The sequence below is a fragment of the Salvia splendens genome, chromosome 21, assembly GCF_004379255.2.
Source record: "Salvia splendens isolate huo1 chromosome 21, SspV2, whole genome shotgun sequence".
NCBI lineage: Eukaryota > Viridiplantae > Streptophyta > Magnoliopsida > Lamiales > Lamiaceae > Salvia > Salvia splendens.
The window spans coordinates 8,915,907-8,943,807 of NC_056052.1; the positions used below are offsets into that span (position 1 = coordinate 8,915,907).

The following is a 27,901-nucleotide window of genomic DNA, read 5'->3' on the forward strand; positions in this document are numbered from 1 at the left end:
AATAAAACTAACCACTTTCTCTCTTCTCAAAATCATCTTAAAACCTTAAATTTACATAACTCTCTCGATTTAAATTATTTTTGGTAAAAAAAATATATAAAATTAAAGGTAATTTTATAATAATTCGAACGAGATGTCAATTGCATATGTTGCGACGATGATCAGATGATGAATTTAATAATTTCTATTTTTGTTTTCGTATAAGTTGATAAGAAGATTTTATATCAATAAATCCATAAACTAGAGTAGGCCCAGACCTAACTCGAGTGGTTTGAACTAGAGTAGGAGCTGGAATGGATCCCTGTAGGCCCAAATTTGACTGATTTACTCCAATTGAAGTAAGCTCACTAGCAGAGGTAGATTTGGACCCAATGGACCTTGCAACTGAAAAGGGCCCGGCCCGAATGCGATTGGGGTGGGCCCTTTGGTAACATGGCGGTTAAGGCCACGAGGGACCATTCATATTTGAGAAGATTGGAGGAGGGGATTAATGTTGGGAATATTTTAGAGCATGAATCCAGTTTAATTAACTAGTAGTAGGTTTGCATGAATTGAAGGTGACTCATTTTTCATGTTCATGGATTTGGGCTGCATGCATATACTGTGTTCATAATATACTTTTATTTATACTTTTCTCAATATCGTATACTTTAATTAAATCTCACACCTTACGCCATTTTGCGGTTGAAATCATACAAATTTACACCATGCCCATTTTTTTACGCCAAAGTGAAGATTTTCAACTGAAATTGAAGATGGATTGACGTTTGAAAATTTTCTTCATGATTTTATTCTTTATAGTTTATTCCATACGTTGTTCTGGGTGACTAGTTAAAAAAAATACACGTAGGTACAAATAGAGGTGGCGTTTTGGTCAGTTTGTGAAATTAATATAATTTTGTGGTTCAAATTATTACAAATTCAAGCTGGGATTGGAAAAATGACCTAAAGGTCTTGCTTTTAAGGTTGCTAAGTTCTAACTAAGCCTGAAAAATAAATGACTTTTTTTTAAAGTTGATATCAGTATTTAGTATACTGTATTTAATAAAACTTGTCCCTTTTTCAGCAAGAGACCCCACTTTTCATATAGTTGAAATAATACATAGTATTCATTTTGATTTTTCTGATTGGAACGCTTACATGATAATTATATCCACAATCAGAATCTATGGAATTAGTAAGAAAATTAAAGCAATTACATGAAATTATAATTTCCATGTCTAATTGAAATAATTGTTTCGCTTAGTTCTATTCTATTACCCCTTCCATCCCATAAGAATATGTACTTTGAGTTCTATTCTATTACTCCCTCAATTTTGCAAAAATAGACATTTTAGATTGAACACAAGTTTTAATGCACGATTGATAAAGTAAGAAAGAGATTGTGAGAAAAAGTAGTTAAAGTATTGCTAGTAAAAAATAATTTCATGTAGTTATAGAGAAGAATTTTTAAAATTAAAAAATATTCTGTATGTACATATTATTGTGAGACAAAAAATGAGGAAAGAGCGTATATTATTACGACAAAAAAAGGAATAGTATAAAACTGAAAAATACACTTTTCGATAAACAATGACTTTTTAATAATGCACACTAGCTTTTTCGTCCCAAAATATATCAACTTGCCACATGCATCATTAACCATGAAGTCCACCTTTTGGACTGAATTTTTGTCTCTTCATGTAAACAAATTCCAAAGTTGGAATTTCTAATGAAAAATCTAGTAAAAGGTGTTAACGTTGAATGTTAAATTGAAAATTACTAAAGTCCCAGATCAATGGCAGATCCAAAAACTAAATATAGTGGGGTTGAATAAGATAGTAAATATTTAAAATAATTACTACTTTTTTATAAACATATATTTTAATTTAAATAATTCATGCGTGCGAGGTATCTTAAAACAACTTTCCCCACTTTCTTCATCCTGTTACAAGCGAGACGTTTCTTTTGAATACAGAATTTAAGAAAAAGATATTTATGTGGAGAAAGAATAAAGTGAGGTGAGATAAATATAAAAGTGGAAATAGATAATAAAGTAAAAGAGAACAATAGTGTCTTGACAAAAAAAATAACATACCTTAGTTGGGACGTGCTAAAAAAAAGAATATGAGTCGCTTATGGTAGGATCGAAGTAGTGCTCCCTCCGTCCTATTCCATGTGAGACATTTCTTTTGGACACAAGGTTTTGGGAGTGAAAAAAAGTAGAGAAAAACAATAGGAGTGAGAATAAAGTACAAAAGAGAGGCAGCGTGTTGCTTTTACCTTAGAAGGAAATGTCTCACTATAATGGGAAGTCCCAAAAAGAAATACGCTTCACTTATAATGGCATGATAACATCCCAAATTTTTAAATATTAAAAAAACTGAATATGAATAATAAGGCTGAAAATTTAAATTATAAAATTAAAATTAAAAGAAATTAAGAAATATTTACTTTATAAGTATGTGTTTAATTTAGATAAATTGATTTTGATATAAAAAAATTCAAAGCCCATTTTATAATTAGATAACAATAAGATATTTAATCTTTTAAATTTAGTCAAATTATGTGGGCGTGTATCTTCCAGTTTAATTCACGAGTAATTATAGGGAAAAGAAAACAATAATGACATCTCCATTATCATTTATCTCTCTTCGAAAACAAAAACCGAAAGGACTCTTCCCCTCCAACTCCTTCGTTCTAGACAACAGCCTCCCCTGCCGTGATGCCGACGTCCGACTGCCTCACATCCTTCCTTTCTCTATGCTCAGTCTCCTCATCATCTCACACTGCTTGAGGTGGGGACGGAGTCACGGATGCCGTAGGGTCGGAGGCGGAAGAAAGTAGGTTCCCGGTGGCACTCCATGGCCGGTGGTGGGCCGGCCGACCCCATCCGACCCCACCTGGATTCGCCACTGTCGCCAATATACACGCTATAATATGTTGATACAAAATTCACCACATCAAAAAACATTGTTTCCCATACTCATATACCACTAATTTGCATATTGCAAAATACATCTACAAGTCTTTATATTAATCATTAGATTCTTTAGTAAAAATATTTGTTTCACTATATCTGCATTTTTTTATTAGATCTTTTCATAATTTTTTTTATTTCATTAGGTTTTTATTTTAATACATTTTGATTTGAGAGGTTCTTTGATTGAATATTTTATTTAATGAATTTTTCCTATTTTAATTAAATTAAGTATTTTCTCTTTTATTTATTTTGAATGAATTCAGTTGCAATATCGACTCACACATCATTAAAAAATTAAAAATTTATGAATTGACAGCGAACAATATCAATAAATTTTTCATTTTTTAGTGATTCTTGAGTCAATATTACAAATGAATTAATTCCAAAATAAATATGAGAAAAAAATAATAAATTTAATTAACACAAAAAAATTAATTAAATTTGGAATTCCATTAAATAAAGATATAACTAAATAAAAAATTAAAATATAAAACCTCTTAAATCAAAATGCATTAGTAAAAGGATCCAATGAAACAAAAAATTTGTAAAAAGATTTAATGAAACAAAATGCATTGGAACATGAATTAGAAGAATCCAAGCCCCTTGGCCTAGCGGTAAAGGGTGCTGGATACCGCGTCCATCCTGGAGGTCTCGAGTGTGGCGTAATTTGTCTTTCCTCCTTGTTATAGGAGTTGATTTGTAATTTCCTCCTTCATATATATGATATAAATATATGAAGTTAATTTTTAAAAAAAAAAAAAAAAAAAAAAAAAAAAAAAGAACATGAATTAGAAGAACCTAAAATAAAATTAACTAATACAATGACCTATAGATGCATTTGGCCATTTGCATGCACTTAATTATATAAGTAAAACATACTATTAAAACGTACATATTACGCGTGCAAAATAAAAGATAGTAAAGTTAACCTAATTAACCTCCTAACTTTGTCAAAAGGCCATTTTCATATTTTTTAACCTTACATAATTTTTTAGAAATTTTTAATTGGCAGCCCTTTTCTTCAAAAGTTTTCGATTTTAGCTCCCTCTAAGATATTTTCCTGCGTCTGCCCCTAGCAACGAGTGGTCATGTAGTGTGAAATGCATCCGAGCAGCCTCATTTCCATAGTCTTGAAATGAGATATTTGCAATTTGAGTTCCATTCTCTCTCTTCTTAGGGTTTGATTTTCTTTCATGAGGGAAGTGATCCCATCCCGATGGCCGCCTCTGGAAGCTTCTAGAAGCTGCGGGAACATGCTCGGCTCGACCTTCTTGCGGCTGATCTCCACCAACAGATGCTTGAAACCTTTCAAGAATTTATCGTGCTTGAATTCCCATCGTTTGGATGCTGTTTTCTTGAAGCCCTGTTGTGAAAATGTTAGCACATCTTTATTCAAATAGTTGAAATGTTTTGTAAAAATATTCAATTTTGTGATATGCTATTACTACACAAGAACTAAAAAGAGGACTATTATCGCATAGGTTCCTCGCCTCTGATGAAGTTACCAAATAGTAGTAGTTATTTTGCATCTAAAACAACAAGTGTTCAATTTGATTTAGAAAACATAGCTTAATATTTGTTACAATTATACTCCCTCTGTCCAATGAAGATGACCTTTTTTTTGGTGGCACATAATTTTTTGTAATGTAGTTGTGTGTGTTAAGTGAAGAGAGAAGAACAATACTCCCTCCGCTAACTCATTACAATACTACTCCCTCCGTCCACAAAAAATAGACAAAGTTGTAAATGTCACGAGTTTTAATACGCAATTGCTAAAGTAAGAGGGATGGAGAGAAAATGTGGTGGAAGTAATATTATTGGATTGTGGAGTCTACATTTAGAATGATGTTTGTGTAAGATTAGTATGATTTAAAACTTTTCATTTTTAGAATTAGTCTAATTTTGCTGGACGACCCAGTATAGTAAAATTGATCTAATTTTTATGGACGGAAAGAGTATTACTTTAAAAATTAATTGGAGTATATAAAAATAGAATCCACATATTCCCTTTTAACTTTATCAACAGTTTCCTTTAATAAGGTCAAATAATTTATTAAAATTTAAAATCCATTTTTAGTAAAAAACATGTCTTTACATATTATAGAATAATAGTAGTAACACATATCCCAACTATATGCCCTTCAATTCCAAGGAATGAAAATTCTTTGACTAACCCTAGTCCCTTTACCCAATATACGATTCAACACAGTAGCATAACTATTTTGACTGAACTATACATTATCTTTCTCCCAAAAACTAAACAAATATAAGAAAATCTATTCGACCATAAACTTAATTTAATTCGGTAAATATATAAAATTAAGGAAAATAAAGATGACTCACGTAGGTATTAAGCTGTCGAACGAAGCTAGAGAAATTGTTGTGTTTGAAATATTTAGGAAGCATGAGTTTGGAGAACTCCGCCGGCGACCATACCACGAATCCGTTTCCTCCCGAGTTCCACGAAACCACGCCGGTCGCGCCACCAGCCTCGGCCGCGTCGAGGAGGTCGAAGGTTTTGGATATAAACGGGGCGGGGCACTTTATTTTTTTGGGCCTTGACCCGACCCGGCAAGTTGCATGTGGAGCAGCCATGCTACCCCTTATGTGTTTTCTAAAGTGGTGAAATCCCATATTGTTAACTATTTATACCTATATTAATTGCCTCTTTTGACCTTTTGTTGTTTATGGAATTTTTAAAAAAATATTTAATCGGGAAGCTAAATTATATTCCACATTGTTGAAACTTGATGGTCAAAATAGTTTAATTAAAATATTCACAACCAATGACGTATTGAGGGTCACTCACCTTAGAAGGCCTCATAAGAAGAAGGGTTATCCACTCATATAGATAAGACACGATTGATAAGGCTAATTTCATGCATAGGTTTAGGGGTTGAATTAATATAATTATAGGGTCTAACACATGTTTTAAGCCAGGTGTGCAGAAGAATTCGCCAGGTCGAGGAACAAAGAAGATGAATTACAAGGACCATGCAAATACAGCGAATAAGTGAGCAAATTCGGAGGAAAATGACTAGACGGGGGGATCGTGAAACTCAAGGGCTGAATGGAGATTTCTGCGAAGGTTTCTAGAAGATCCTACCGCATCTATATAAGGAAGAGAGCATGCAATGCTCGGGGACTTTTGGCACTTAGGCCTCTGGTTCTTAGCTCACACACTTCTACATACTTAGGGGATTTTCGGAGTTTCGAAGGGGGTTACGTTTGCCGTCACTGTTGCTTTCTAATTCTCGACATTTGTGGTGTAATACCGTCCTTGCAAAGGGCGAAGAAACAATTTCCCGTTTTTATTTTAGTAATTGCTGAAGATTTCACCGAGCTTCGCCGTTCGAAGCTCGGCTCTGTTTTCGGTTAAATTTCCGTAGTCTATGCAATTTCTATTTTCCGTATTTGAGCTGCAGTTGAGTTTTGGTTATGGATGTTCATTATTTTGAGTTTGTTGTGATTACTGAGTTGGATGTTTGAGTTTCGTGTTGGTTGCTGAGTTTGGGTGGAATCGTTGGAATCTGGTGTTGATCGAAGTAGATCTGGGTGAATCGGGAACTATGGAGTTGATTTTGGTTGTTGTTGGGGTCGGTTTGCTTGGATCCAAAGTGGATTGAGTTTCCGACGTTGGATCTGAAGAGTGATTGAGATTTATGCCTAGCTTTCGTGTTTTCATTTCATTTCTCCTAGTAAACGTAGATCTGTTTTATTTCCGGTTGTTTACAAGTTTCCGACGTCCAAATTTTTACATTTTGTTCGAATCCCGATATGTGCTCTGTTTTCTTCATCTTCGTGTTTGATTCAGCTGAAGTTAAGCATGTCATTGTTAGTTAGGTTCATAGTTTGTTAGTTGCAGCCTTTCTTCCGTACTTGATATTTCTGGAAGTTGGTCCCCACTTCTATTTTCGTTCTGTTTAGCTATAGTTGGTAATTGTTTGCTTTGTCTAGGAAGTAAGTTTAAAATTACGTAGATCTAAGGATGTTCGATGTCTACATGTTGTTTACAGTTTACTAGGTCTAGTGTTTAATTTCGTGCTTAGGTCTAGAAATAGTTATATCTCAACCCAAGTTTACGTGGCAGCAGCCGTTTTCTAACCAAAAATCTCTAGATGCTTTCTTACGTGTCCATCTTCGTGGGATCGACCCCTTGCTTCTCTATACTAGTCTATAGTATAACGGGTTGAGGGATCTTTGAACGCGAGAGTTTGTGTGTCCATCGACAGAGTCTTTCGCGTCGCCTTGAGTTCCTAGACCTAGTGTTTAGTGGATTCATTGGACCTGGCAGCTCGATCTAGAAGTTTATTATACACACACTCACACTAACGACTAGCGTGCTTCAAATGGCGCCGTTGCCGGGGATGGAAGGCGTAATTTGTGATTGTGTTTAGAGAATTTTGGTGTACATAGTTCTTAATTTTTCTTTCTTTTCCTTTATTTTCAGTTTATGAGCAAAGACTCGCGGTTTGGACACTGTGGTGACTCATCTGAGTGGAGGAACGAGCAGTTTATTTGGCAAGTCAAGAACACAGCATCTACGGTCACCACCAGATCGGGTTTATCAACAGAAGATCCATTTTCGTTTGGTTCAGAAAGCGACGAGAGTTGGAGTTTGTCAGGAAAGGAGGATCCCAAATCATCTTCGGAGACAGATACAGAAGAGGCAGAAATAGGAGACATGGCACACGTGGTCGATCCAGATCCGGAGATTGGTTTGCTCACGGCCCATCTCGATGGTGAGCCAGCCCAAGCTATAGTGATGAATCTGCGCCAGAGGGCCATTGAGATCAAGACGAATGTGCTCGGCATTATGCCAACATTCTCTGGGCGTAGGAATGTGTGCTCGTACGAGTTCTTAAATGAATTCAGCAAATTGTGTAGCATTCAGAAGAGGCCAAATGATGCAACGGAGGAGGACTATCGCCTGCGCGCGGTTCCTTTTACCTTGAAGGGGGAAGCCAACACGTGGTTATTGAGGTTACCCCCAGATTCTATTCGCACATGGAGGGACTTTAAATTGGATTTCCTAGATTATTTCTTCCCCTCCAACAAGACAAATGCTCTGAAGAAGGAGAGAGTGGAGTGCAAGCAGGATTACAACGAGTCGTTGAGCCAATATTGGTCGCGATTCAAGGGTTTGCTGGACGCCTGCCCGAATCACAGAATGATCGAGGCAGAGATTTATTATTTGTTCTATGAAGGAGCAAACCCCGAGTCGAAGGATTTGATGAACTCCTCGAGCGGGGGAAATTTTACGAAGAAGAGGGGTAGCGAGGCAAGAGAGATTCTGGGAAAGTTGATAGAGGCTAAAAAGGCATACGACAGCCCGAGGAATGTTATGAGGAGGGGATCAGCAAATTCCCTGAGGGAGCAGGATGACGAGAGAGTCGAGGCAAGAATAGATAGGCTCGAGAAAGCATTGTTGAATGCAATAGAGAAAACCACTCCGCCAGCTGCACAAGTGAAGAATAAATCTCCAAGTCCAGGAGAAATTCCAACACAGCAATATTATGATCCTCACATAGAAGATTATCAGGCCCAGGCTAATGCGATGGGAAGTTGGAACCCAGATGGGAGTTGGAACCCCGGAAGACAGAGGGATGCACCGTGGAGAAACCATCCCAATTTTAGATGGTCTGACAACGATCCGAACCAGCCACCTCCACAACAGAACACTCAGTTGACGGATCAATCAGAAAGACAGACTAATTGGTCAGAGAGAAATCAGGAGGGGCAAAACGGCTGGAACAACCGGAACCAGGGAGATCACTCTAATTGGGGGAACAGGAATCAGAATCAGGGGAACTCTTATGTGCCGCCACATCAAAGGAATTACACCGGGAATTATCAAAATCTCCAACCTACCTACCAGGGGAATCAAATGTCGGGAAATCAATATAACAACAATTCAGGAGGTCAAGGAAACTTCCGCCAGAATCAAGGAAGTGGTCCACATCTGGGTCCAGGACCAAGTGCAGGACAGTCTATTCCTAAACCACCAAGGAATCTAGATGATATGGTACATGATTTAGTCAGTTCTCAACAGCATATGCAGAACAACTTGCAGTCCAACAATAACGTGGTGCATAAGCTCCAGGATGCTCAATTAGAACAGAAGGCATCAATGGATATGTTGGCAAAGCAAATGTCCCAGATCGCTATATCCTTGAGCGAGATGCGAGGAAATGAAGGCAAGATCCCTGCCTCAGTAAGGCTGCCAGACAGAGCTAACATCAGTCAGATAACTTTACGATCTGGGCGAAGATATAAAGGTCCAGCGATGAGGAAGGAGGAAGAAACGCCTTCCGTGAAGGACAATGTAAGGAAGGATTTAACTCCTGAGTCTGAGAATTTGGAAGCAGGGGGTTCTAGGAATATAGATGACCTTCAGGAAGGTGATTTGGAGAAACCTTTACCAAGTAAGGTTGAGCCATTTTTCCTAGACCCAGAGCCAGAAGTAGAGAATGAGGTGGCGAGAAAAGGAACGGATGAGTTTTCAGCTGGAGGTTCTACGGGTGCAGAGAAACAAATGAAACCGTTCCCACATCGAGGGGAAGCTAGGAAAAAGAAGGAAGAACCGGTAGACTTCATGGACATCTTTGGGAAGCTGGAGATTAATTTGCCGTTCTTACAAGCCTTGAAGTTACCAGTATTTAGCAAGTTCATTAAGGAATTTAAAACGAAGGATGCCTTCAAAATGTACTGACCCAGGTATGTTCACCTTACCCATTTCCATTGGTGATGTACAAATTGAGCACGCAATGTGTGATTTAGGGGCATCAATAAATGTGTTACCGCTTTCCATTTACAAGAAATTGGTAGGAGTAAGTATGGTAGATACGAAAGTGGTAATCCAGCTAGCGGATAGGTCGTGTATTTGCCCTGAAGGAGTGCTTGAGAATGTGATAGTTAGAGTGCAAGATTTCTTGTACCCAGCTGATTTTCATGTGATAAAGATGAGTGACAATGAGTCTGCTGAGTCTAGTGGTGTACTTCTAGGGAGGCCTTTTCTCCGTACAGCCAAGACCATAATTGATATTTTTGATGGAACTATATGCCTCGACTACAATGGGGAAAAATATACCTTTAGCATTGATGAAGCAATGAAGAAACCTCTTGATTTAGAAAATTTGCATGCTATCGCTGTTATTAACCCCCTGGTCCAGGAATATCTTGAGACAAAATTGATGCAGGAACAGATTGAAAATTCGGAGATGAGTTACTCTATCGACAGAGAAGTGGCTGGATGGTGTGAAGCAATGAACACAAGTGAATTATCAGATGAAGAGCTGGCTAAAGCAATCTTGGAATTCTGTAAAAATCCAGGAGTAGCTAAGTCAAGGAAGACACCCCATGTGGCGAGCATGGAGACTTCTTCTAGGTCAGGGAAAGAAATGATATCCGATGGAACAGAGAAAAATCCCTTGCCCCAGGAGGCAAGTACCCTGAAGAAAGAATTGAAAGTGCTCCCACCAGGCCTCAAGTATACTTATCTAGAAGAGAATGAGACTTTTCCCGTTATCATCAACAGTAACTTGACCTAGGAGCAGGAGAAGGAACTACTGGAAGTAATCAAGAGGAACAAGAAAGTAATAGGATGGACCCTCTCCGATTTAGTAGGAATCAGCCCTGATCTCTACATGCACCACATCCGGTTAGAGGAGGGTATGAAGGCTCATCGAGAAGCACAACGGAAGCTGAATCCGAACATGCGGGAGGAAGTTCTGAAGGAGGTATTGAAATTGCTCTCTCTAGGGATCATTTACTCCATCCTGGATAGTGAGTGGGTCAGTCCAGTCCACATGGTGCCCTAAAAGTCAGGAATACAGGTTGTCAAGAATGAAAATAACGAATTGGTGCCCACTAGGCTTGTGACTGGATGGAGGATGTGCATCGACTATAGGAAGCTGAATGAGGCCACGAAGAAGGATCACTTCCCTCTACCCTTCATTGACCAGATGTTAGAAAGGTTAGCTGGCAAACAATATTTTTGTTTCCTTGACGGATACATCGGTTATTTCCAGATTTACGTAGACCTAGAGGATCAGGGGAAGACCACATTCATGTGCCCTTTCGGTACGTATGCATACCGAAGAATGCCGTTTGGGTTGTGTAACGCACCAGGCACGTTCCAGCGGTGTATGATGAGTATCTTTTCGGATTTGCTTGAGGTATGTATTGAGATCTTCATGGATGACTTTACCGTATATGGGAATTCATTCGACACTTGTTTGGCCAGCCTTGACCTAGTATTGAGAAGATGCCAGGAGAAGCACCTGGTCTTAAATTTCAAAAAATGCCACTTCATGGTGTCTGAAGGTATTGTCCTAGGGCATGTAGTTTCAGAGTGGGGTATACAGGTAGACCAAGCGAAGGTTGATGTGATCTCAAAGTTACCTTACCCGATGAATCAAAAAGAAGTTAGAGGATTCCTAGGTCATGCGGGTTTCTACAGAAGATTCATTAAGGATTTTGCAAGGATTGTCCAACCACTCACCCATTTGTTACATAATGAAGTTGACTTCGTTTTCGACGAGGGGTGCAAAGAAGCTTTTCAGCTACTGAAGGATAAACTAGTCCCTGCCCCTATTATCAGGGCGCCTGACTGGAGTTTACCATTTGAAATAATGTGCGACGCGAGCGATTACGCAGTGGGGGCAGTGCTGGGTCAAAGAATTGATGGGAAAAGCTATGTGTTTTTATGCATCAAAAACACTCAATCAGGCCCAGAAGAATTATGACACCACAGAGAAGGAAATGCTGGCGGTAGTATACCCGTTTGAGAAGTTTCGCCCGTACTTGCTGGGGTCGAGGGTGATAGTCTTCATTGACCACGCAGCTATCAAGTACTTGCTGGCGAAGAAAGAATCCAAGCCAAGATTAATCCGTTGGGTGTTGCTATTGCAGGAATTTGATTGGGAAGTCAGAGACAAAAAGGGGACAGAAAACAAAGTAGGTGATCACTTGAGCAGGATTTTCCAAGGAGAGACAGATGAAGCTATACCTGATGCATTCCCGGAGGAGCATTTGTACTGTATAAGAACATTTCCTAGACCCATCTGTTGGGAAATGGTGATGGCAACAACAGGTCCGGTGATGGCAACAACAGGTCCTGGAGATTCTGAGAAAGGAAAATGTCATCTAAACGCTGAACCTTGGTTCGCAGACCTAGCAAACTACTTGGTCACTGGAGAGGTACCAACCTCTCAATCAATCACCCGGGCCCAGAAGATGAAACTGAAAAGCGAAGCCAAGTATTATTTTTGGGACGACCCATATCTATGGAGAGGTACCAAGCTCTCAATCAATCTCCGGGTCAAGGAACTACAAGTGGGGCATAAAGTTCTCCTGTTTCAATCCAGGCTCAAGCTGATGCCAGGGAAACTGAAGTCCAAATGGGTTGGGCCTTACACTATCGTGAGTCTTCGAGCAAACGGAGCTGTGGAGATCCAGGGAAGTGCCTTAAACTCTACTCATTTTCATGTTAATGGTCACCGGGTGAAGATTTTTAGGGATAATTCTGAGTTGTGTGTAGTGGAGGAAGTGCCATTACGCGCACTCCCTACTATCGCTTAATTGGTCTGGGGGGAATACTCTCGATGAATTCCTGGGTCAGGTAAATTGGAATGTTTCTTTTCTTATCTTTTCACTGAACCAGGGAATCTAGAGAGTGCTCAATTGAAAGTGTAAATATTCAGCTGTTTTTATAAAAGAAAAAAATACCAAACAAAGAGAAAAAAAATAATCTTCCAAAAATATTTTCGAATCACCAGACTCCTTAGGGAAATTGTTTTGTCACGTTTTGAATCCTTGACCTGTGAGTCCGGCGTTTCATTTTCGTTTGTTTTTTTGCCTAAGTGTGGTATCGCGGAGAGTAGCATTTACATGGGGCTGAGAACCTTAGGTTGGGAGGGAAGTGGTACAGTTTTGAAATTCAAGTATTACTTTATGGGAAGGTGAACGGTTGCTTACATCACGCCTGCAACCGTCTGTAAAACCGTACACGCCCTTACCCATTTTTACTTCTTTCGTCCCATACGCTTATTTCTTCTAAAAACAAATTCTCTCTCTCACAAAACAAAAAAAATCCCCAATTCTTCTCTCTCGTGATACCTAACATTCACTAACCCTAACCCGTAAATTCTTTCAAAGTTTTTGAGGAATTTTCAGATTCAGGCAATGGAGAACACATCAAATGCAGGAAGCACCGCCGGATCTGCCGATTCCAACGCGGCGACTTTCATGGCAGAATTGATGCAGAAATTTGGCGGTCCGGAGGAGCCAATGAAAGCTTTCGCCCTGCTCACGACAATGATGGGGAAGGCCACGCCCGCCGCATCGACATCCACCATGACCACCGCAAGTTCCAGAGGATACGATTTCCCGACCATCTACCGTACATGCAGAAGTCGACCCGTGTACTGGCGAATCGAAAAATGAAGTCGCGGTGGGCGAAGAGCAGGAACAAGGGGCAGATCTAGTTGCGGAGATGGAACAGATGATGGTTGTTGAGGGGGAAACCTATGTGGTTTCTGTTGTTGATAAGGTTGAGGGGGAAACCCCTGTTGTTTCTGCTGTTGGTGATCTTGAGGGGGAGACCCCTGTTATTTCTGGTGAAGTTTTGGAGGGGGAAACCCCGACTGATAAGGTTGAGGGGGAGACCCCTGTTATTTCTGGTGAAGTTTTTGAGGGGGAAACCCCTGTTGGTGAGTTGGAGGGGGCGACCCCTGGTATTTCTAAAGAATTTGTTGGGGGGAGAACCCCGGAAAGGATGGAGGGCTGCGATGCCCTAATTTCTGAGAAGGAGGTTGCTGAGGGGGAAACCCCTATTTATATTGAGGGGGCAACCCCTGGGTTGTCTGGGGAGGCAGATGCCCCCATTACTGAAGAAGTAAACGAACCCGTTGAGGACGAGGTTAATCTCATTGTGGATCTGACAGATGTCCCGGAGGGGACGGATTCGCCGTTGGACGGACGGGAATCCAGGAGACAAGCTCGTCGGAGCTTGTTGGACGAAATTGATAACTCCGACCAGCAAACTGCAAGGGAAGTGCTGGGTCCAGCAACCACAGCAGCTGAGAAGGGAAACTCTCCTAGACCTGGCGAAGAGGAGAGTACCGAGGACGAACGTCGTCTGGCGGCCGAGCGGAAGAGGAAGGGAAAGCAAGCCGCTGCTTCTCGGGTCAAGAAGGCTAAGCCCACCACAGGAAGCAAGTCTGAGGCAGCTTCGCTCTCAGCCCCAACTAAAGTTCCCTTCACCAAGGAACCTACCGGCCCTCCTTCGTCCAGTGAATCTGAAGAGGAGCAGGAGGAAGAACTAAATTTCGAACCTGCAGAGGTATGGATTACGAAGGGTTTGCTTGACGCGATGCGGAAGTTTGATGACCCCAAACAGGCGGCGGCCTACAAAGAACGGAGTGGCCCGGGTAAGCTCGCCAAGTCTGGCAAATGATATGATCCCGAGGAGTTAAAAGAGATAGGTTCTGATGAATAATTCCGGTAGTTCATTGACGCCATCGGTTTCGATTGGTTGTTGAAGCACAGTTCTGTGGAGGTCCCGACGGCGCTGGCACGAGAGTTCTTTTCTACATTCCGTTTGAAATCAACCACTGACTTGGACGCCGATTCCATCACCTTCCGTCTGTTCACCGAAGAGCACGAAATTAGTATCCGTGAATGGTCCCTCCGAATGGGACTATTTACGCGTACGAAGGATGATGAGGGGCTATGGAATGATCGGGTGGTTGGAGCGCCAAAATTTACGTCTAGGTTCAAACCGCAATCAGCTTGGGAGTTCATCACCCACCCGAAGGTGAGACAGTTTAAGACAAGTATTTCAAAGGGGTTTCATATAGAGAATCGCATACTTCGATTTGCTCAGACCTTTATCAGCTACAATCTCATGGGGACTGCCAACTCGGCTTTGACAACGGCGGATTTATACTTTACTTGGTGTATGGCTAAGGGAGTACGGGTGCATTTAGGCTACTGGTTAGCCCAGGCATGCCATCAAATAACCGCCAACCCTTCCCGACACATGTACACGTGTCACCTTTTAGGGGCTTATCTTCAGCGAAACACGATAATGAAGATCGCCAAATCGGCCCCTGAGGTGGTTATGTGTGAGCCTCCCGAAATCATCAACGTTGACTACTTTTTTAACAAGGGGTTGTTGTACATGCACGGGAAGGAGGTGTGTTTCTACGAAGTCGGCCGAGTGGAACCCCAGGTCAAGCGAGAACCGGAAGTTGTCGAGTCTACAGCCAAGATTGAAGTTGAGGAGATGAGAAAAAAAGTGGGATGGATGAGGTCAGAAATCAGGATGGTCAGAGAAGAGATGGTGGCCCTACGGGGTCGTATGACTGAATTGGTGGGGAAGTCGTCGGCTCACAGCGGTCAGATGAAGGAGGCTGTCGAGTTAATGATGATGATGTCAAAATGGATGAAGGAGAACTTCTCCGAGCCCCAGGCGAAACTGCCTACTGGACCCAGTAAGGTGTCCACCCAGCCAGGGCAAAGAAGTGCACCTCCCCAACATCCTCCACCCGCGTCTAAACCCCTGCTAGCCCCGTCGGCATCAAAGACCCTGATTGTGAAGAGGACATTTACCAAGCAATCGAGTGAGGACGTGACAGAGAAGCCGGATTCGCCGGCAAGGAAGAAAGCAAAGGTGACTCGACCCTACGTACCGCCCCAGTCTGGCTCCCGCGGGGGCCAGACTCCGAATTGAATCCCCCATGAACAAGTAGCTTTTACTTTTCTGTTTTTCCTTTCTTCTTTCCTTTCGTTTATATATGTTCTTTTTCCCAGCATGCCATATTTTGTATATATTTGCCTGTGATTATGTCTTCTTCCACTTAGCCCAATTTTTGGTCTAAGTGTGAGAAGTTTGTGTTTCTTTTCTGGCATGTTTTGGTTGTTCTTCTGTTGTACTTTCTCTCACTTAGCCCGGTGCTCGGTCTAAGTGTGAGAAGCGTGTTTGTTTTTTTTCACGTTTGTTGTTCCTGATGTTTTTTTATGTTTTGTTGTGTTTTGTTTGTTCTTCCCTGTTTCCCCCCTTCACTGGAATTGCTTGGGGACAAGCTTGAGTGAAGTGGGAGGGGGAGGGAGTCGTATAGTTATGTTCTTATGTGTTTAGGTGTCTTTAGTTCAGGTTTAGTTTCTTTATGTGTAACGCATGAGCCAGTGAATATAATAAGGCAAGATACCCTTAGTAAGAGTAATTGAAGATATGATGCATATCAACTTTGAGGCCTTTTTCCTTAATAAGCTGAATTCGGTTTGAATGAAGTAAGGACGATAGAGGATGCCTTAGATGACCTAGTTGTGAAGCCCCACCATAAATGTGAGCTATAAGCCTATACATTGTGAGCTAACTTGTATAAAAGGGGCCACCACTTGATGCTTAGGGAGAAGAGTCGTAAGGAGAAAAATAAAAATTAGGTTCTGGAGGTATAAGCTGGATCCAGGAAAATGAGGTATAAGGTGGACGAAGTCCAGAGGAAGAATTAAATAAACAGAATTCGGAGGTATAAGCTGGACGAAGTCTAGGGAAAAATATAAAAAAGGGGGAATTAAAAATTACCTAAGGGCAGGAAGCAATAGTAATCTGACCCAGGAATTTAAAGAGAAAGGAGAAACTCTCATAACCCGACGCATCAGTGGTGTAACATTGACTTAAGAGTGATTCGATCCTAACATCCCTGGTGAGGAATGAGTGATCGAGTGAATCCAACAAGTGGGAAATCAAAAGGCTATCTTGACGAACTGACAGACCGATTAGGTAGAAGAAGGAAAAGGGAGGATTTGGAGATTGTAAAGAATCAGATAGACCTTAAACTTGTGGGGACGCCTGCTTAAAAGTTGAAGCTAGTTCATGCCTTTGTGTTTTCTCTGTGTTTTCTTTAAAAGTTTATTTTCCCTTTGTGAGTCTGTAGTATGTCTAGGTCTAGTAGTTTGTGTTTTGTTCGTGGCTTGTTTGTAGAGTCGTTCATGGGAACTGTGCATTGAAATTCGCCTTATATCTTTTTTCTTGTCTTTCATGGTTTAAGTGTGAGCAGTTTGATAAGGCTAATTTCATGCATAGGTCTAAGGGTTGAATTAATACAATTATATGGTCTAACACATGTTTTAAGCCAGGTGTGCAGAAGAATTCACCAGGTTGAGGAACAAAGAAGATGAATTACAAGGACCATGCAAATACGGCGAATAAGTGAGCAAATTCGGAGGAAAATGACTAGACGGATGGATCGTGAAACTGAAGGGGAGAATGGAGATTTCTGCAAAGTTTCTAGAAGATCCTACCACATCTATATAAGGAAGAGAACATGCAATGCTCGGGGACTTTTGGCACTTAGGCCTCTAGTTCTTAGCTCACACACTTCTGCATACTTAGGGGATTTTCGGAGTTTCGAAGGGGGTTACGTTTGCCGTCACTGTTGCTTTCTAATTCTCGATATTTGTGGTGTAATACCGTCCTTGCAGAGGGTGAAGAAACAATTTCCCGTTTTTATTTTAGTGATTGCTGAAGATTTCACCGAGCTTCGCCGTTCGAAGCTCGGCTCTGTTTTCGGTTAAATTTCCGTAGTCTATGCAATTTCTATTTTCCGTATTTGAGCTGCAGTTGAGTTTTGGTTATGGATGTTCATTATTTTGAGTTTGTTGTGATTACTGAGTTGGATGTTTGAGTTTCGTGTTGGTTGCTGAGTTTGGGTGGAATCGTTGGAATCTGGTGTTGATCGAAGTAGATCTGGGTGAATCGGGAACTATGGAGTTGATTTTGGTTGATGTTGGGGTCGTTTTGCTTGGATCCGGAGTGGATTGAGTTTCCGACGTTGGATCTGAAGAGTGATTGAGATTTATGCCTAGCTTTCGTGTTTTCATTTCATTTCGCCTAGTAAACGTAGATCTGTTTTATTTTCCGGTTGTTTGCAAGTTTCCGACGTCCGAATCCCGGTATGTGCTCTGTTTTCTTCATCTTCGTGTTTGATTCAACTGAAGTTAAGCATGTCATTGTTAGTTACGTTCATAGTTTGTTAGTTGCAGCTTTTCTTCCGTACTTGATATTTCTGGAAGTTGGTCCCCACTTCTATTTGCGTTCTGTTTAGCTATAGTTGGTAATTGTTTGCTTTGTCTAGGAAGTAAGTTTAAAATTACGTAGATCTAAGGATGTTCGATGTCTGCATGTTGTTTACAGTTTACTAGGTATAGTGTCTAATTTCGTGCTTAGGTCTATAAATAGTTATATCTCAACCCAAGTTTGCGTGGCAGCAGCCGTATTCTAACCAAAAATCTCTAGATGCTTTCTTACGTGTCCATCTTCGTGGGATCGACCCATTGCTTCTCTATACTAGTCTATAGTATAACGGGTTGAGGGATCTTTGAACGCGAGAGTTTGTGTGTCCATCGCAGAGTCTTCCGCGTCGCCTTGAGTTCCTAGACCTAGTGTTTAGTGGATTCATTGGACTTGGCAGCTCGATCTAGAAGTTTATTATACACACACTCATGCTAACGACTAGCGTGCTTCAATGATCATCACCTTGCCAACCGAACACTAAGTTGAAGGGTTTAATCTTATGAATCAAACATGATACATATTTAATCATGAGATTTAATCTTGCCAACTGAACACCCCATAGAGTATTATTTAGATTAAAATTTTACTTCGTTTTAAGTTTCTCATTCATAAATAAGCATTTTTCTGTTGTTTGACGAAGAGTTTATTTGAAATGAATACGACAAGAGTAATAGTTGTGAAATGAAATTGGTAGCATGAAAGTTCAAGGCAGCGTTTCGAAATTTTAGTAAACCAAGATAGTATAAAATAAAGTTTTTTGAAAGGGATAGAAGGATATAAAGTTGATTGAGACAATTTTGACCAACACAAATAGCTTTATATGTAAGCATACGACTTAACTAAAAAAAAGTAAAAATATGGAGTACTATCAATGACGTGAATCTGAGCTATCTCAAAATTTGATTTTACAAGTAAATAACATGTTGAGTGAAGATCGAAAAACAGAATGAAACACGAATTGAGATAGCAAGGATGAGTTTTGAGTGATGATAAATCCAAGTTAGGAACTCCAGAGGATCAAAGATGAAAGATTAATCTTTGCACAAAATTTAAATTCAATCTATGTATAGTAACTTTTTTCCATCTTATTTTCCATTATCAACACCTCTAACCATTATCTCTCGCTATCAATGTCGAATTAAAATACACACCGGCCACTACGAAGACTATTTTTTTTAGACAGGAGAAAATAGTCTTTTACAACAAAATTGCCATGAAAGAGTTCCAAACAAGTGCCGACTGAAAACAGCTTGTTCAGGTAGAAAATACATAGATTGTTACAGCCACACCTCAGTAATGTATAACACCCTTTAATTTGGGCATTCAAAGACAAAACACCCATCTTCTAATATACTTACCATCTCAATTGGGGATTCAACAAACGCCTTGATTCACCAACCTCGATGTTCCATAGTCTGATTAATCGGTATGACCAACCACGTTAACCGCCCTTCTTCTTTAGATCTTTGTTTTGCTTAATGTCCTTGGTTAGCATTCTAGGAGCTATAGCCATAGACATCAGCTCTTGGAATAGCAGCTTGCAAGCATACGGAATATGAACCTGCAACCAATCTCGTTTAATTACAATCACCATATATATAGTCAGAATTACGAACCAGCTGGCTGGATTCAACTTACCTGCACGATGTCAGTTTTGTTTTTGCACCCTCTGCATTCGAATGAATTCTTCTTCAGGTTAGCGATGGCTATTAATCCACATCGCTCGCAAACATGTATCCTATATGCGTCACTTTGATCAAACAACCTTTCCTTGAGAAAATGAGCTGCTCCATGTGCAATCATGCAGTCTCGTTCCATTTCACCAAAACGCAGACCGCCATCACGCGACCGTCCCTCAGCAGGCTGCCTCGTCAGAATCTGAACAGGGCCTCTACCCCGAGAGTGAATCTTGTCATCAACCATATGCTTCAGCCTCTGGTAGTAAGTGGGACCCAGGAATATCATAGACGAAAGACGCCTGCCGGTGTGCCCATTGTACATGGTCTCATAACCACGCATCTGATACCCACACTTGTGAAGGGCTTTGCTGATATTGTCCACGGTTACATCAGTGAAAGGAGTGGCATCTCCTTCCTTTCCCATATGTGCAGCGACCTTCCCCATGATACACTCAATAAGCTGACCAATGGTCATACGGGATGGAATAGCATGAGGGTTGACGATGATGTCGGGAGTGATGCCTTCCAACGTCCACGGCATGTCTTCCTGTGTATAAGTCATGCCCACTGTTCCCTTCTGTCCATGTCTACTACTGAATTTGTCTCCAATTTGAGGAATTCTAACTGATCTCACCCTCACTTTGACAAATCTCAACCCATCAGCATTTGTGGTCAACAGGACTTGATCCACCATTCCGGTTTCACTGTGCCGTAAGCTTGTACTGTGATCACGTTTTGTGTAACGAGCAGCTTGCCCTTGGGCATCATCAGGAGCTATTGGAGACGTTTTCCCAATAATCACATCCTCGCCCGAAACTCTGGTTCCCGGCGGTGCAAGTCCATCGTCATCCAACTTATCATAGGAGCCGTGGCGCATGCCCATTGTGTTGGTTCTATCAGGGCGTCCAAAATCCTCTTTGACTAATGTCCCCATCTTCTTCTCTTCATCTCTATATGAACGGAAAAATAGAGACCGGAAGAAACCACGGTCAACTGATGACTGATTCATGATAACTGAATCTTCTTGATTGTATCCGGAGTAGCATGCAATAGCAACTATGGCATTAATGCCAGCAGGCAGCTGCCTGAAATGCAAGTGCTCCATAGCCCGAGTTGTAACGAGTGGTTTTTGAGGATAGTACAGCACATAAGCCAAGGTGTCCTGATACAAAAGAAGCAGAAACTCTAATTACAAGAAATCGCCAAGCTACCAGCCACGCCGGATGAATTTAATGGAAGATCACTGTACCATTCGAAATTGGTAGTTGGTGACGTAAATGCCCATAGCTTGTTTACCCATAGCTGACTGATATGTGTTACGTGGAGACTGTGAAAGAGAAAACAAATCAGCTAACTGAAGAACAGCTACAGATGTGCTAAGATTACCACAATATATACCTGGTTGTGATCTGGGAAGGGAATAATTGAAGCACAAACACCTAGTATCAAGGAAGGATGAATTTCACAGTGCGTATAAGTATCTGAATAAGCCTCCTGCGGCCTTTCCCTTGCTTGAACAAGATCCTAAGAAAAGAAACAAAAATTTCATTGTCCTGTGACTGACAATCTATTTGTATGGAAACTGGCTTGCTTGATAATTGCTCACGTGTATTGTCATAGAAATCATAGTTGTTTCCTCTTCTTCTGTATCTATGTATTCTATGAATCCCTTTGAGACTAGATCATGCCAACCACCATCATCAGGAGATTCCTGGGATCAAAGCACATGATATGACAAACAGCCCATGAATATAGAACACAGTCAAAAATTTCAGATGACAAACAGCCCATAAAAATACTTTGTCAGACATACTCTCTGTTGCAAGCCCAGAATATCCTTCTTTTTTATAAGAAGTCTTTGCTTTTCCACAATAAATAAGGGACGACTGCAGCGACCATAATCAGTGTATATCCTGAGTTCTTTCAAACGAATATCTCGGACCACTCCAACTTCTGTGTTGACATCGACCTGTAAGCAGAACAATAATGTCAACCTCCATTAGCTGGCATATTGCAAATAACACTATACATTACATTGCAGAAATCATTCACAAGTGAAACAAGAACAAATCTAGTGAACTACTCGGGTGTGATAACGACATTATGTTAGAAAATACACGACCATCGAAGATCTGGAAGCTGGAATTCTTCATCATGCTCTACAAGTCAAGGAGCCTAAGAACAGAAGACGTTGACGAAAGACAGAAGTATGAAAGGAATACTTACACGTCTCCTCAAGCGTCTTAGTGTAGACACCAACATATCAGGGTTACGATGAATACCAACCCAACAACCATTTACAAAGATCTTAGTGGCTTGAGGAATGACAGCAGGAGATATTTCCTGAAATATAAAAGTTTTATATAGTGATTAGAGATATATTCAGCATGAACATCAAAACCAGAAATTCAGGCACATTGCATGCAGCACCTCAAAATTCTCAGTTCCCCATTCCTCCAAAAATTCTAAAATTGGATATGCTGCTGAGCCAACTGTAATATAAACCATCAACGCAAGGTTCTTCACCAACCCGCATGCCTGTCCGAAGAGGCCAAAGAAAAGGTAGATTCAGAAGGAAACCTCAAAAGAACTAGATTGTCCAATTAATAACTATGCACAATGCACACTTACCTGTCCTTCAGGTGTTTCTGCAGGACACATCATTCCCCACTGAGAGTTATGCAACTGCCTTGGTTTGGCCAGTTTCCCTACAAAGATGAACAAAAGAGTTATATGAAAGGTAATAGTAAAATAAAAGGAACAACAAGATAGAAATCACCACCAAAGCATTTTAAAATGAACCAAGATAGGCCAGTTACCTTCACGGCCAATAGGAGAGTTAAGCCTTCGCAAATGTGACAAGGTAGAGGCATAAGTCAAGCGATTTAACACCTGCGACATTTCAATCGAAACAAGTCATCCACCTTAGCACTGGATTTGGACCACAGAAAACTGAATGGATGATTAAAAATGGCTTGAACAAATGACAAGTACACAATTCAACCTGAGATACACCAGCTCTTGTACCAGCTGCATTTGCTTGGCCCCAGTTACCAGTAGCAAGTGAGTATTTCAAGCCACTAGTAATGGTTTTGGCTTTTATTGCAAATTGTAAATTCACATCCTTGCCATTGTCTACACACTGTCATTGTACAGAAACTTGTAAATATATATGAAACTTAAATTGCATTTGCATGCTATCCAAGTAACAAGTAAATCTAAGGTAAATAAACCTTCTGGACGTAGGACCTCACATCCCTGGTCAACTTTCTGAATAGCTGCACCGCAGAGAGAAGATCAAACTTCACACCAACACCTCATTTCTAAGGTTAAAAGACTGCAATAAAATGTATATAAAAAAAGAAACCATTCGGAAGAGGCCTCCCAACAAAGGACCAGCAAGATCTAGTCTTTTATTGCCATAGTGATCTCTATCATCCTCTGCTCTTCGGCCTAGTGCACATAAAAGAAGGCGATGGATGATATACCTGGAGAGAACAGGAATTGATACTGGTTCAGGAGCAGCAACCACAAACATGTAAACCGAAACTTACATAATAATTAACTCCTTACCCAAAGTAATATGCTTTTTTTGTCTCACAATACTCCCCAACACCAACATGAGGAAGCATTTCTTTCTGAAGAATCTCTTTGGCATACCTGCATAACAAGGATGTACAGATTAGATGAAAATAAAACAATAAGATGAAGTATAACAATTTCAGCAACACAAACTTGATTCTTTTCTCTTTGGTGACACCAACAGTGGCCCCTCTTTTCCCAATGTAGTCAAGAGCAACCTGCATTTTGTAAAAAGGTTAGATTATTACAACCCTAACAAAGGAAAAAGTTGAGGCTTATAGTAGGTAAAGCATCGCTGTACAGCTATCGGATGCTGTAAACTAATAAAGTTCTGCAATGCTAGAAAGAATGACAAATGAAAGAAAATTGGATTGAGCTACAGATAGATATCAAAACTTTGCAGAAGAGTTCAAATTGAATGTAAGGTTACCCAAAACTGTCAGTACTTCACATTCCAATGCATTCATGCCCCCCCTACCCAAAAGGAGAGAACCCTAAATCCCTTCAAGACTTCAACGAGAGGAGAAAATCTATTCTATACAATTAGTCAATTACAGATACGAAGCACCCACATAGACTAGATGCAGTGAAAAGAGCAGCTGATATAACAATGCATGACAAGTACCTGTTGGTTCTGGATAACAAATGCTTCTTCTAAGGAAGGCCTGAGCAGTTCCATCATTTGAGTATCTTGAAAATTGTAGCAGATATGCTCTAATATATCTTTGTCGGCAACAAATCCTAGTGCTCGAAACACAATAATTATAGGAATCTCAGTGCGTATGTATGGGAGGGTAGCACGTATATATTGGCCCGACGAACCCTGCAAGGAGAAAAGTATTAGACTAATAAAAATTGTGTTAATAATATGAAAACTAATGCTTCATTAAAATTGCTATTACCCCTTTGGCACTAGTTCGAGAAAGCATCCGGACGAACATGGTACTAGGTGGTCTGTTTTGTGTCTCCGCCATGGACCTAACTTCAGCCACATAGGCATATTTGTTTGGTTGCCTCTTTTTAAATACATAGACGTGATTAGTGCTCATCTTCTCCTGAGCAATCAATACCTTTTCACTACCGTTGATGATGAAATAACCACCTTGATCATATGGGCACTCCCCAAGTTCTGTCAAATCTTTCTCAGAATTCTGATATAATGTGCAATAACTTGACCTCAGCATTATAGGAACCTATAGACAAACAATCATGGTGTTACTAAGGCATTTTTACAAGATCATAAAGCACCCCACATCACCACAAAATGTACCTTCCCAATAAAGACTTTTGTGAAATCCTGAGTCTCAGTAACTTCCTCCCCATCATGACCTTTCTTTATCACTTTCTTGGTCACATCAACATACAATGGGGCTGAATACGTCAAATTCCTAAGCCTTGCAGCCTTGGGAAACAAAGTAGCTGTTTCTCCATCAGATTCCGTCATCATCGGTTTACTGAGGTAAATCTGACCGAAACTGATCTTGTATATAGTCTGCATTCGTAGACAAAACAATATACATTAGTTCCTAATTCTGGAAATCACAAAAGTCCCTCTAGTTGTAAGCAAAATGCAAAATAATGCTCGAAAGTTGAAAATAAACAAATTCACCAAGTTTCTCCCAAATTACAAAGAAAGCTACTAAATTCCATCAATTTAATCTACAAACTGACAGTTTAAAGTAAGTCCACAGATCATTGCTATCAATTCCCACAACTTATCTCTAAATTCTGTTCAAGGAACCCACTCCACTTGCCTAATTCCAGCAACAACCTAAGCCCACACAGAGAAGACTAGTCCAGACATCAAAACCAGATTCAGTATCTAAAGCTTATAGGAAGAATAGAATCAATCAGGAATTCAGAACTTACAACACCTACTCAAAACAACCAAAATCCAAAAAATAGTCTCATAGCTAAGGCCTCAATGTCCTTCTGTACTCTTTTCTTTCTAAATCCAGGTCTAGAAATTTCAAAGTTAAAGGCACTCGAATCTCCATAGAGTTCTCGCAATCAAACAACCAATCCAAATCTGCTTTAAACCTGTTACTTCCACCTCGCTTCAACTCACCAATAACCTTTCTCAAATCGCATTACCACACAACCACCAATTAAAACTCAGCTAAACCCTAACCAAAGACCACTCACTCTCAGCCGCTAAAACCTAACAATTTCCTCACAAACGCAAAATCAACACAACCGCGAAGTAAACGACCTCAGCGAAGTCCGGCTGGTGTCCAGGATTGTGCTGCGACTCAGGACGGATCTCGATATCGGCCGACTCGTCGACAATCTCCTGCATCGTGTTCTGGATGAACTCATCGAATGAGTCGAGCTGCTGCCGCACCAGACCTTTCTCCTCAAAGTAAGCGCTGATCACCGCCCAGGCATCCTCCTGCGTGATATCCTCCTCGCCGTCGCCCTCGCCGTAGTCCTCGCCATTGTTGTAGCCATCCTCACCGTTGTCGCCCTGCTCATACTCATCATCCATATACATTTTTGCCGAGTGATTTTAACCGTTTAATCTTCGAGTATTCGGATTTACGAAGTCCAATTGAAGTCAAGCTCAAAAACCCCTCCGATTTGGGGGAAACTGAAGCAGTTTCAAATAGAATGAATTTCGAGCGAGGCGGCCCTTTTATAGGTGGAGACTCGGCCATCCGCAGCGCCGTCTTTAACCGTCCCTTAAATTAATATTCATAGGTCCCACTATACTTTTTTACTCCATCTCTTAACTAAAGGACGGACCTGCAACCCTCTGTCCCTTAACCATCCCTTAAATTACTATTCATTCAATTTCATTTTTTATTTTTATTTCCAACCAAATTCAATTAAAAAAACACACTTCATTAAAAACAAAATAAAATTACAACATAAAATAAAAATACAACTTGAAATTCAAAAAAATAAAAAAAAACACTTAATTAAAATCCTAAAAAATAAAAATGACATAATTTAAAATACAATTCTAAAGAAAATAAAAAAACTACTCCGTCGGCGAATCATCCCCCGAAGGCGGTGGAGGTGCACTGAAGCCGTGAGGAGGCGGAATACCAAGTTGTGTTGCCATAAATGCAATTCCGTTAAAATAGGCTTGGTATTGGGGAGGCGTCATGCGGGAAGTGTCCGCCATTGTGGCGGTCATGTACATGGACATAAGGGAGTTCGAGGGTCCCCCGAGCCCGAGCCCGCCTGGCTTGATTCGGCTCGGCCCCTCCTCCCTCTAGCCGCCTTCGCTGCATTTCTCCCTTGCGGCCGACGGCGCCCACGGAAGGACCCCCCGGCATCGTCTGCCGGGGCCTCAACCTCCTGCGAGGTAAACTCTTGTGGGGCGCTGCCCGAACCGCCCTCACTAGACGAGTATTGACCACCCGCAATGTGCTTCGTGCGCTTCGAGGTCGAGCCCGAGCTACCGGACACCGCCGGCCAACCTTTCCTCGTCTTTGACGACCTCCCAAACATCGACATATTTGAATTGTTTGCCGGTGTCGTCGAAGTAGACTCGCAAAGCCGACCTCAGAATGTCGGCTCCCGTGGCTCCGCTTTGGTAATGAGCCACTTCATTCTTGTGGATGGCGTAGAATCTTTTGACCTCTCTGTCAACTCGGTCAAAGTGAGCGCGAAGCATCTTATATGTACGGCGGCGGGACCCCTTCAGCTTAATCTCGTCGTAGGCCTCGGTGACCTTTTCCCAGAAGCACTTTCGGGGTTGTTGATTCCCGACGATGGGATCGTACGAGACGCTGATCCAGGCGCTGTACACCGCCAGCATTTCTTTGGGGACGTACGGATGCCGGCCTGGATTCTCCTCCTCCTCCTCGTCCGCCTCTGCCCTGGAGCTTCCACCGCCTCGGCCTCCTCCCCCGCCTCGGCCTTCTTCCGGGGATCAACGGAATAATCCTCCCGAATCTGGGATAATCCCTGCGAATACCTCGGGGCGGAGCGACGGGCGTATGCATCCACATCAAAATGGGGTGGTTGGTACCCCCGGCGTCGACGAACCCTGAGTGCCCGGCGTTGACGAACCGGAACCACCACCGAGGACATTGTACATGCCCCCCAGTCGTCGAACCCGCCGGAGTCGCCACCGCCAGAGTTTCCGTCGCCAGACATTTTGTGATGAGAGGTTAGATGAAAATTGGAGAGGAAATGGAGATGATTTGGAAAGAATAGATGTGTATTTGTGTGTGAAATGAGGATGAATTAGTAGTATTTATAGAGTAATAATAATAATAATAATAATAATAATAATAATTGAAAAAACGGTAATATAATGGTAATATTATCGTTTTTCATTTTTTAATTTTTTTTATTTAATTCAAATTTTTTTAAAAAAATGAATTATTGCGTCTGCGTGATGATGCCCACTCGCGGGCCGACAAGTGGGCGTCACGCATGGCTCCGGAGTGCGCCACGTCGCCTCGGCGCGTGGCGAGACGTCTCGCCATTCGTCACGGCGGGACGGAACGCGGAACGGGCTGGGGACGAGACGGGGCACTGCAACGCGTCACGCCGCCGTCTCGTCCCTTCGTGACGGAACACGGGTCACCCGCGTGACGCCTTGCAGGTGGCCTTAGGGCGGTGAACTGATGACAAAAA

General features: G+C 41.2%; 2 protein-coding genes across 2 annotated transcripts; both read right to left on the bottom strand.

Annotated features, from left to right (window-relative positions):
- Positions 1–3,766: 3,766 nt before the first annotated feature.
- Positions 3,767–5,563, bottom strand: LOC121784516 (heat stress transcription factor A-2c-like). The gene is made up of 2 exons (XM_042182672.1): positions 5,306–5,563; positions 3,767–4,325 (listed from the first exon to the last, which is right to left on the bottom strand). Exons 1-2 carry the CDS (start codon positions 5,555–5,557, stop codon positions 4,035–4,037), a joined length of 543 nt encoding a protein of 180 aa, XP_042038606.1. The 5' UTR covers positions 5,558–5,563; the 3' UTR covers positions 3,767–4,034.
- Positions 5,564–19,202: 13,639 nt separating this feature from the next.
- On the bottom strand, positions 19,203–25,895 carry LOC121784749 (DNA-directed RNA polymerase II subunit RPB2). The gene is made up of 19 exons (XM_042182971.1): positions 25,518–25,895; positions 24,576–24,797; positions 24,208–24,498; positions 23,931–24,128; positions 23,459–23,523; positions 23,297–23,383; positions 23,091–23,211; positions 22,957–23,001; positions 22,728–22,865; positions 22,543–22,615; positions 22,355–22,431; positions 22,154–22,261; positions 21,950–22,066; positions 21,537–21,692; positions 21,330–21,434; positions 21,122–21,247; positions 20,973–21,050; positions 19,683–20,885; positions 19,203–19,605 (listed from the first exon to the last, which is right to left on the bottom strand). The coding sequence occupies exons 1-19, from the start codon at positions 25,797–25,799 to the stop codon at positions 19,486–19,488; spliced, it is 3,612 nt and encodes a 1,203-aa protein (XP_042038905.1). The 5' UTR covers positions 25,800–25,895; the 3' UTR covers positions 19,203–19,485.
- Positions 25,896–27,901: the final 2,006 nt, after the last annotated feature.

What these genes read in the sequence shown, in the direction of transcription:
- LOC121784749 (XM_042182971.1), bottom strand. Translation starts at nt 25,799, where the DNA reads ATGTATATGGATGATGAGTATGAGCAGGGCGACAACGGTGAGGATGGC. An exon ending in TTGTTATCCAGAACCAACAG is followed by an intron (nt 23,524 to 23,930) that starts GTACTTGTCATG and finishes TACAAAATGCAG; the next exon opens with GTTGCTCTTGACTACATTGG. An exon ending in CAGAAACACCTGAAGGACAG is followed by an intron (nt 22,262 to 22,354) that starts GTAAGTGTGCAT and finishes CTCTTCGGACAG; the next exon opens with GCATGCGGGTTGGTGAAGAA.
- LOC121784516 (XM_042182672.1), bottom strand. Translation starts at nt 5,557, where the DNA reads ATGGCTGCTCCACATGCAACTTGCCGGGTCGGGTCAAGGCCCAAAAAA. An exon ending in TTCGACAGCTTAATACCTAC is followed by an intron (nt 4,326 to 5,305) that starts GTGAGTCATCTT and finishes TTTTCACAACAG; the next exon opens with GGCTTCAAGAAAACAGCATC.